We start from the raw sequence: 10,259 nt of genomic DNA, 5'->3' as shown, positions 1-10,259 counted from the left end.
AGACAGGCAACTAAACATAGAACAAGAACCCACAAACACCAAAGGGGAAATGGCTACCTAAATATGATCCCAATCAGAGACAACGATAAACAGCTGCCTCTGATTGAGAACCATATCAGGCCACCATAAACATACAAATACCTAGACCTACAAAACACTAGACATACAAAAACCCTAGACAATACAAAAACCCTAGACAATACAAAAACTAGCGTAATCCACCCTAGTCACACACTTACCTAACCAAAATATAAAGAAAATAGAGATATCTCAGGTCAGGGCGTGACAGTACCCCCTCCCCAAAGGTGTGGACTCCCGGCCGCAAACCTGAACCAATAGGGGAGGGTCTGCGTGGGCATCTACCCTTGGTGGCGGCTCTCGTTCTGGAGGCCGCCCCCTCTCTTTACGCTGATCCCTCCGCCTTTGTAGAACCGGACCGTGGATCATCGCCGGAGGCCCTGGACTGCGGATCATCGCCGGAGGCCTCAGACTGGGAACCGTCTCTGGAGACCCCGGACTGGGGACCGTCGCTGGAGACCCCGGATTGGGGATCTTCGCTGGAGGCCCCGGACTGGGGATCTTCGCTGGAGACCCCGGACTGGGGACCGTCCCCGGAGACCCCGGACTGGGGACCGTCGCTGTGAAACGTTGTTGGAGGTTTCGGACTGTGGCCCGTCGTTGGAGGTTCCGGACTGTGGCCTGTCGATGGAGGTTCCGGACTGTGAAACATCGTTGGAGGTTCTGGACTGTGAAACGTCGCCGGAAGCTCTGGACTGGGAACTGTCGCCGGAAGCTCTGGACTGGGAACTGTCGCCGGAAGCTCTGGACTGGGAACTGTCGCCGGAAGCTCTGGACTGGGAACTGTCGCCGGAAGCTCTAGACTGGGAACTGTCGCCAGAAGCTCTGGACTGGGAACTGTCGCCGGAAGCTCTGGACTGGGAACAGTCGCCGGAAGCTCTGGACTGGGAACAGTCGCCGGAAGCTCTGGACTGGGAACAGTCACCGGAAGCTCTAGACTGTGGAAGCGCACTGGAAGCCTGATGCGTGGTGCCGGAACTGGTGGTACCGGGCTGAGGACACGCACCTCAGGGCTAGTGCGGGGAAGAGGCACAGGCCGTACTGGACTGTGGAAGCGCACTGGAGGCCTGATGCGTGGTGCCGGAACTGGTGGTACCGGGCTGAGGACACGCACCTCAGGGCGAGTGCGGGGAAGAGGCACAGGCCGTACTGGACTGTGGAGGCACACTGGAGACCTGATGCGCGGGACCGGTACAGGTGGTACCGGGCTGATGACACGCACCTCAGGGCGAGTGCGGAGAGGAAGCACCACTCTTCCTTACTGGATGCTCACTCCAGCCCGCTAAATGCGGGAAGCTAACACAGGACACACTGGGCTATTAATGCGCACTGGAGACCTGATGCGTGGGACTGGTACAGGTGACACCGGGCTGATGACACGCACCTCAGCACGCCAGCTCTGCAGCGCTCTCAATGCTAGCACCTCTCTCCGGAATCTTGCGTCAAACTTCTCATCCGACTCCCTGACTGGCTCTGGTTCGCTCCTCGGCTCTGCCGACTGCTCCATATGCCCCTCCCCAAAAAATGATTGGGGTTTCTGTGGCCTACCTCGTTGGTATAACTCCTCGTAATATCGCTGTTCCGCTTTCGCTGCCCCTATCTCCTCTTTAGGAAGGCGATACTCCCCAGCCTGCGTCCAGGGTCCTGCTCCATCCAGTATCTCCTCCCAGGTCCATTCCTCCTTAACACGCTGCTTGGTCCTTTTTTGGTGGGTTCTTCTGTCACGTTCGTCGTATGAATCGGACCAAGGTGCAGCGTGGTATGCGTACATTCTTCTTTATTAAAGAAAGAACACTGAACAAAACTAACTAAATAATAAAACGAACTAAACGTGAAGCTATACGAAATACAAAAACTAGCGTAATCCACCCTAGTCACACCCTGACCTATCCAAAATATAAAGAAAACAGAGATATCTCAGGTCAGGGCGTGACACAATGGGAAAGACAACCACCTGATCTTCCTCTCTCCCTCCTTTTCCCTTCATTTTTATTTCTCGCTCTCTCCATCAGGGAGATCAGATAAAATATATTTTAATTAAAATATAGAGAAGGAAGCTTTTTTCCACACACTCACACACACACTCCTGTCTTCCAGTCGGTGTGAGTGACAGCAGTTATCTGAGGGGCTTTAGACAGGAGGAGATAAAACGATCAGAAACTGAGTTTGTACTTTAAGCTAAATTATTCTGTCTGTAAATGTATGAAATTAAAGGAATCTTCCAGAGCAAAGCGTATGCAATATGCCTCTCTGATTTGTCCTGATCCCTTGCCTGACTGGGCCTGCGTTCGTCTATTCCCTGTATCCCAGAGGTTATCTTACTCCCTCGATGGGTTTTACCTACACTGCTTTGGAACAACACTTTACATGTTGGAGGCTCAAATCAGAGAGAGAGAGAGAGAGAGAGAGAGAGAGAGAGAGAGAGAGAGAGAGAGAGAGAGAGAGAGAGAGAGAGAGAGAGAGAGAGAGAGAGAGAGAGAGAGAGAGAGAGAGAGGGAGAGAGAGAGAGAGAGAGAGAGAGAGAGAGAGAGAGAGAGAGAGAGAGAGAGAGAGAGAGAGAGAGAGAGAGAGAGAGAGAGAGAGAGAGAGAGAGAGAGAGAGAGAGATAATGGACTGGATTGGTAGTTAGCAAATGCCTTTAACTCCCATTACCTTCCTGCCTTGGTCAGGAATTACAGCTAACTGCCTCTATAAGGTTTATGACGTCAGGTGATCATTCATCCGTATATCTCAGGGCTGAGTGCTCTCTGTCCATCTCTATAACACAGGGCTGAGTGCTCTCTGTTCATCTCTATAACACAGGGCTGAGTGCTCTCTGTCCATCTCTATAACACAGGGCTGAGTGCTCTCTGTTCATCTCTATAACACAGGGCTGAGTGCTCTCCATCTCTATGACACTGGGCTGAGTGCTGAGTGCTCTCTATTCATCTCTATAACACAGGGCTGAGTGCTCTCTATTCATCTCTATAACACAGGGCTGAGTACTCTCTATTCATCTCTATAACACAGGGCTGAGTGCTCTCCATCTCTATGACACTGGGCTGAGTGCTGAGTGTTCTCTATTCATCTCTATAACACAGGGCTGAGTGCTCTCTATTCATCTCTATAACACAGGGCTGAGTACTCTCTATTCATCTCTATAACACAGGGCTGAGTGCTCTCCATCTCTATGACACTGGGCTGAGTGCTGAGTGCTCTCTGTTCATCTCTATAACACAGGGCTGAGTGCTCTCTGTTCATCTCTATAACACAGGGCTGAGTGCTCTCCATCTCTATGACACTGGGCTGAGTGCTCTCTATTCATCTCTATAACACAGGGCTGAGTGCTCTCTATTCATCTCTATAACACAGGGCTGAGTGCTCTCCATCTCTATAACACAGGGCTGAGTACTCTCTATTCATCTCTATAACACAGGGCTGAGTGCTCTCTATTCATCTCTATAACACAGGGCTGAGTGCGCTCTATACATCTCTATAACACAGGGCTGAGTGATCTCTATTCATCTCTATAACACAGGGCTGAGTGCGCTCTATACATCTCTATAACACAGGGCTGAGTGATCTATATTTATAACACAGGGCTGAGTGCGCTCTATACATCTCTATAACACAGGGCTGAGTGATCTATATTTATAACACAGGGCTGAGTGCTCTCTATTCATCTCTATAACACAGGGCTGAGTGCTCTCCATCTCTATAACACAGGGCTGAGTGCTCTCTATTCATCTCTATAACACATGGCTGAGTGCTCTCCATCTCTATAACACAGGGCTGAGTGCTGAGTGCTCTCTATTCATCTCTATAACACATGGCTGAGTGCTCTCCATCTCTATAACACAGGGCTGAGTGCTCTCTATTCATCTCTATAACACATGGCTGAGTGCTCTCCATCTCTATAACACAGGGCTGAGTGCGCTCTATACATCTCTATAACACAGGGCTGAGTGATCTATATTTATAACACAGGGCTGAGTGCTCTCTATTCATCTCTATAACACAGGGCTGAGTGCTCTCCATCTCTATAACACAGGGCTGAGTGCTCTCCATCTCTATAACACAGGGCTGAGTGCTCTCTATTCATCTCTATAACACAGGGCTGAGTGCTCTCTATTCATCTCTATAACACAGGGCTGAGTGCTCTCCATCTCTATAACACAGGGCTGAGTGCTCTCCATCTTTATGACACAGGGCTGAGTGCTCTCTATACATCTCTATAACACAGGGCTGAGTATTGTTCACTCTTGCAACCAATACAAAATAAAAGGAATAAACACATGGGCTGGGAAGGCCAGAGCAATCAATCCCAGAACCATTTGATGTCTGTGGAGCAATCAATCCCAGAACCATTTGATGTCTGTGGAGCAATCAATCCCAGAACCATTTGATGTCTGTGGACCAATCCCAGAACCATTTGATGTATATGGTTAAAAAAGAGTCTATTGACGCACCCGTATATCAATCGAATTAACATTATAAATTAGTCATCATCAAGGTCTGTCTGTGTAGTAAGATAGCTCCCATCCAGGTCTGTCTCTGTGGTAAGATAGTCCCCATCCAGGTCTGTCTGTGTATTAAGATAGTCCCCATCCAGGTCTGTCTGTGTAGTAAGATTGTCCCCATCCAGGTCTGTCTGTGTAGTAAGATAGTCCCCATCCAGGTCTGTCTCTGTGGTAAGATAGTCCCCATCCAGGTCTGTCTGTGTAGTAAGATAGTCCCCATCCAGGTCTGTCTGTGTAGTAAGATAGTCCCCATCCAGGTCTGTCTGTGTAGTAAGATAGTCCCCACCCAGGTCTGTCTGTGTAGTAAGATAGTCCCCATCCAGGTCTGTCTGTGTAGGTTGATAGTCCCCATCCAGGTCTGTCTGTGCAGTAAGATAGTCCCCATCAAAGTGTGTCTGTGTAGTGAGATAGTCCCCATCAAAGTCTCTCTGTGTAGTAAGATAGTCCCCATCCAGGTCTGTCTGTGTAGTAAGATAGTCCCCATCCAGGTCTGTCTGTGTAGTAAGATAGTCCCCATCAAAGTATGTCTGTGTAGTAAGATAGTCCCCATCAAAGTATGTCTGTGTAGTAAGATAGTCCCCATCAAAGTATTTCTGTGTAGTAAGATAGTCCCCATCCAGGTCTGTCTGTGTAGTAAGATAGTCCCCATCAAAGTCTGTCTGTGTAGTAAGATAGTCCCCATCAAAGTATGTCTGTGTAGTAAGATAGTCCCCATCCAGGTCTGTCTGTGTAGTAAGATAGTCCCCATCAAAGTATGTCTGTGTAGTAAGATAGTCCCCATCAAAGTCTGTCTGCGTAGTTAGATAGTCCCCATCCAGGTCTGTCTGTGTAGTTAGATGGCCCTCGTCCAGGTCTGTCTGTGTAGTTAGATGGCCCTCGTCCAGGTCTGTCTGTGTAGTAAGATGGCCCTAGTCCAGGTCTGTCTGTGTAGTAAGATGGCCCTCGTCCAGGTCTGTCTGTGTAGTAAGATGGCCCTCGTCCAGGTCTGTCTGTGTAGTAAGATGTCCCTCGTCCAGGTCTGTCTGTGTAGTAAGATGGCCCTCGTCCAGGTCTGTCTGTGTAGTAAGATGGCCCTCGTCCAGGTCTGTCTGTGTAGTAAGATTGCCCTAGTCCAGGTCTGTCTGTGTAGTTAGCAAGAGCGAGAGTTTTTTTTTATGGGCCTCGTCTCAATCCACCTCATCCGCCTATGTCGTCCTTCCGCATCCACAGTGGAAAGTGGCAGAGCTGCAGTGGTGTTTTAACAGAGCACGAGACATCCCGAAAATCGGTCTTCTCATGAAAACATCTGTAGCGTTTGAACCGTTTGAATCACAAACACAATGGTGTTCTCCATTTTTGCTCCATGAGCCCCACTGGACATGTCTGAAGTTGGTACCGCCTATGTGCTAACGTCTGTCTTTAGTGTCCGAACTGTTTGGGCTACGAACTAATAGGGAGACTAAGGTGAGACTCCCACAAACACGGTGGTGTTCACTGTTTTGCTCTATGACCCACACAAGTATCATAGGACCCATTTGAAGGTAACCGGTGCTCGTTTTAAAATATTTATGGAAATATAGAAGTAAAACTCAGCATAAAAAGAAAGTCCCCTCTTTCAGGACCCTGTCTTTTATTGATAATTCGTAAACATCCAAATAACTTCACAGATCTTCATTGTGAAGGGTTTAAACACTGTTTCCCATGCTTGTTCAATGAACCATAAACAATTAATGAACATGCACCTGTGGAACGGTCATTAAAACACTAACAGCTTACAGATGGTAGGCAATTAAGGTCACAGTTATGAAAACTTAGGACACTAAAGAGGCCTTTCTACTGACTCTGAAAAACACAAAAATAAAGATCCCCAGGGTCCCTGCTCATCTGCGTGAACGTGCCTTAGGCAAGCTGCAAGGAGGCATGAGGACTGCAGATGTGGCCAGGGCAATAAATTACAATGTCCGTACTGTGAGATGCATAAGACAGCGCTACAGGGAGACAGGAAGGACAGCTGTTTGTCCTCGTAGTGGCAGAACACGTGTTACACCTGCACAGGATTGGTACATTCGAACATCACACCTGTGGGACAGGTACAGGATGGCAACAACAACTGCCCGAGTTACGCCAGGAACGTACAATCCCTCCATCAGTGCTCAGACTGTCCGCAATAGGCTGAGAGAAGCTGGACTGAGGTCTTGTAGGCCTGTTGTAAGGCAGGGCCTCACCAGACATCACCGGCAACAACGTCGCCTATAGGCACAAACCCACCATCGCTGGAACAGACAGGATTGGCAAAAAGTGCTCTTCACTGACGAGTCGCGGTTTTGTCTCACCGGGGTGGTGGTCAGATTCACATTTATCGTCGAAGGAATGAGCGTTACACTGAGGCCTGTACTCTGGAGCGGGATTGATTTGGAGGTGGTGAGTCCGTCATGCTCTGGGGCGGTGTGTCACAGCATCATCGGACTGGGCTTGTTGTCGTTGCAGGCAATCTCAACGCTGTGCGTTACAGGGAAGACATTCTCCTCCCTCATGTGGTACCCTTCCTGCAGGCTCATCCTGACATGACCCTCCAGCATGACAATGCCACCAGCCGTACTGTTCGTTCTGTGCGTGATTTCCTGCAAGACAGGAATGTCAGTGTTTTGCCATGGCCAGCGAAGAGCCCAGATCTCAATCCCATTGAGCACTTCTGGGACCTGTTGAATCGGAAAGTGAGGGCTAGGGCCATTCCCGCCAGAAATGTCCAGGAACTTGCAGGTGCCTTGGTGGAAGAGTGGGGTAACATCTCACAGCAAGAACTGGCAAATCTGGTGCAGTCCATGAGGAGGAGATGCACTGCTGTACTTAATGCAGCTGGTGGCCACACCAGATACTGACTGTTACTTTTAATTTTGACCCCCTCCCCCCCTTTGTTCAGGGACACAATATTCAATTTCTGTTAGTTCCACATGTCTGTGGAACTAGTTCAGTGTATCTTGTTCTGGCCATACAAACATTTACACATCTTAAGTTTGCTGAAAATAAACGCAGTTGACAGTGAGAGGACATTTCTTTTTTTGCCAACAAAGTGGTTAAATATGTGTCTAATATGTATTTACATGTATATTTCTTGAGATTTCTTATATCTCCTAGATATAGGACAGACACTTCAAAACCTTTTTTTATTATATATTTTTTTAACAGTCTGTTTTGCAATTTGAATATGTTATTCAAAGTATTTCTATGGGCTATAGTAATAAAGGCTAAATGCAATATTTTATCAAACAATTTTCTGCGATACATACAGCGGTCCTAAAATTCGAATTCAAATAGCTAAATGATCCATGCTATGACTATCTTAAAACAATTCCATATGTTAACTTAGCAGAACCACCCTCCCTCCCTCCCTCCCTTCCTTCCTCCCTTCCTCACTGAATACCCCTCATCCACTCTGATTCATGCTTGCTCTTCGCCAGTTTACTGTAAAGCACTTTGTGACTACTGTTGATGTCAAAAGAGCGTTATTAATATGGATGGATTGAATGAATGATTTAATGATTGATTGATTATTTCAATGATTGGTTGATGAGTTGATTTATTGGTTGGTTGATTGGTGGATGAATGGATTGATTGGTTGGTTGATTTATTGGTTGGTTGATTGGTGGATGAATGGATTGATTGGTTGGTTGATTGATTGGTTGGTTGATTGGTGGATGAATGGATTGATTGGTTGGTTGATTGATTGATTGGATTGGTTGATTGATTGATTGGTTGGTTGATTGATTGATTGTTTGGTTGATTGATTGGTTGGTTGATTGGTGGATGAATGGATTGCTTGACTGATCCTTACCTGGCTTTCCCTCTGCCCCACCCTCTCTCCAGGTTCCTCCGATCCTATTGGACAAGCAGTTCTCTGACTTCACTCCTGACATCACCCCCATCATTCTGGCAGCTCACACCAACAACTATGAGATCATCAAACTACTGGTGCAGAAAGGAGTGGCTGTTCCACAACCACACGAGGTACTGTAACCATACCAGTAGTATAGTGGTATAGTATTTTAAATAGTGGTATATTATATAGTAGTATAGTATATTATATAGTTGTATAGTGGTATAGTATATTATGCAGTAGTATAGTATATTATATAGTGGTATAGTATATTATATAGTGGTATAGTATATTATGCAGTAGTATAGTATATTATGCAGTAGTATCGTACATTATATAGTGGTATATTATACAGTAGTATAGTGGTATATTATACAGTGGTATAGTATATTTTATAGTGGCATAGTATATTATACAGTAGTATAGCGGTATAGTATAGTATATAGTGGTATAGTTTATTATGAAGTAGTAGTGTGGTATAATATATAGTGGTATAGTATGCAGTAGTATAGTATATGATACAGTAGTATAGTGGTATAGCATATTATGCAGTAGTATAGTATGTGATACAGCAGTATAGTGTTATAGTATATTATATAGTGGTAAAGTATATGATACAGTAGTATAATGGTATAGTATATTATGCAGTAGTATAGTATATTACATAGTGATATAGTATATTATGCAGTAGTATAGTATATTACATAGTGGTATAGTATATTATGCAGTAGTATAGTGGTATATTATATAGTGGTGTAGTATATTATGTAGTAGTATAATGGAATATTATATTATGCGGTAGTATAGTATATTACATAGCGGTATAGTATATGATATAGTGGTATAGTATATTATGCAGAAGTATATTATATAGTGGTATAGTTTATGATGCAGTAGTATAGTGGTATAGTATATTATGCAGTATTATTATGGTATTTTATATAGTGGTATAGTATGGTATGCAGTAGTATAGTATATGATACAGCAGTATAGTGTTATAGTATAGTATATAGTTTTATGGTATATGATACAGTAGTATACTGGTATAGTATATTATGTAGTAGTATAGTATATTACATAGTGGTATAGTTTATGATGCAGTAGTATAGTATATTATGCATTATTATTGTGGTATATAATATAGTGGTATAGTATTTATGCAGTAGTATAGTGTTATAGTATATTATGCGGTATTACATTCTTGTTTTCAATGATGGCCTACCCCGGCCAAACCCTAACCCTGTCACGACTTCCGCCGAAGTCGGCTCCTCTCCTTATTCGGGCGGCGTTCGGCGGTCGACGTCACCGGCTTTCTAGCCATCGCCGCTCCATTTTTCATGTATCCATTTGTTTTTTCTTGTTCCCTGCACACCTGGTTTTCATTCCCCAATCAATCTACATGTATTTATTCCTCTGTTCCCCATCATGTTTTTGTGTAAGATTGTTTGTGTTACGTGTGTATTGTTGACGCGCCAGACTGGCTTGGTTTTTCCGTGTTATTTTCACAAAGACATAATTCTTGTGACTGTTTTGCGCGTTTTGCACTTTTGCCTAAATAAAGTGTGCGCCTGTTGACAAATCTCTGCTCTCCTGCACCTGACTTCGCTACCAGTACGCACAGAATTGACAAACCCGGACAATGCTGGGCCAATTGTGCACCGCCCTATGGGACCCCCAATCACAGCCGGTTGTAATACAGCCTGGAATCAAACCAGAGTCTGTTGTGACGCCTCTAGCACTGAGATGCAGTGCCTCAGACCACTGTGCCACTCAGGAGCTAGTGGGCTAGTATATGATACAGTTGTAACTAGCCCAGCATTGAGATATAC

General features: G+C 45.4%; 1 protein-coding gene across 3 annotated transcripts in view; it reads left to right on the top strand.

Annotated features, from left to right (window-relative positions):
* LOC139552844 (short transient receptor potential channel 4-like) overlaps positions 1 to 10,259 on the top strand; it is a 135,848-nt gene that overhangs the window by 54,117 nt on the left and 71,472 nt on the right. For all 3 annotated transcript variants that reach the window (XM_071364928.1, XM_071364929.1, XM_071364930.1), the window contains one exon: positions 8,421 to 8,561. In XM_071364928.1, coding sequence (XP_071221029.1) covers positions 8,421 to 8,561 — 141 coding nt within the window. The remainder of the gene's footprint in view (positions 1 to 8,420; positions 8,562 to 10,259) is intronic.

Source organism: Salvelinus alpinus, chromosome 24, assembly GCF_045679555.1.
Source record: "Salvelinus alpinus chromosome 24, SLU_Salpinus.1, whole genome shotgun sequence".
Lineage (NCBI taxonomy): Eukaryota > Metazoa > Chordata > Actinopteri > Salmoniformes > Salmonidae > Salvelinus > Salvelinus alpinus.
The sequence above is the reverse complement of the archived record's forward strand: the minus strand, read 5'-3'. Positions and strand labels throughout refer to the sequence as shown.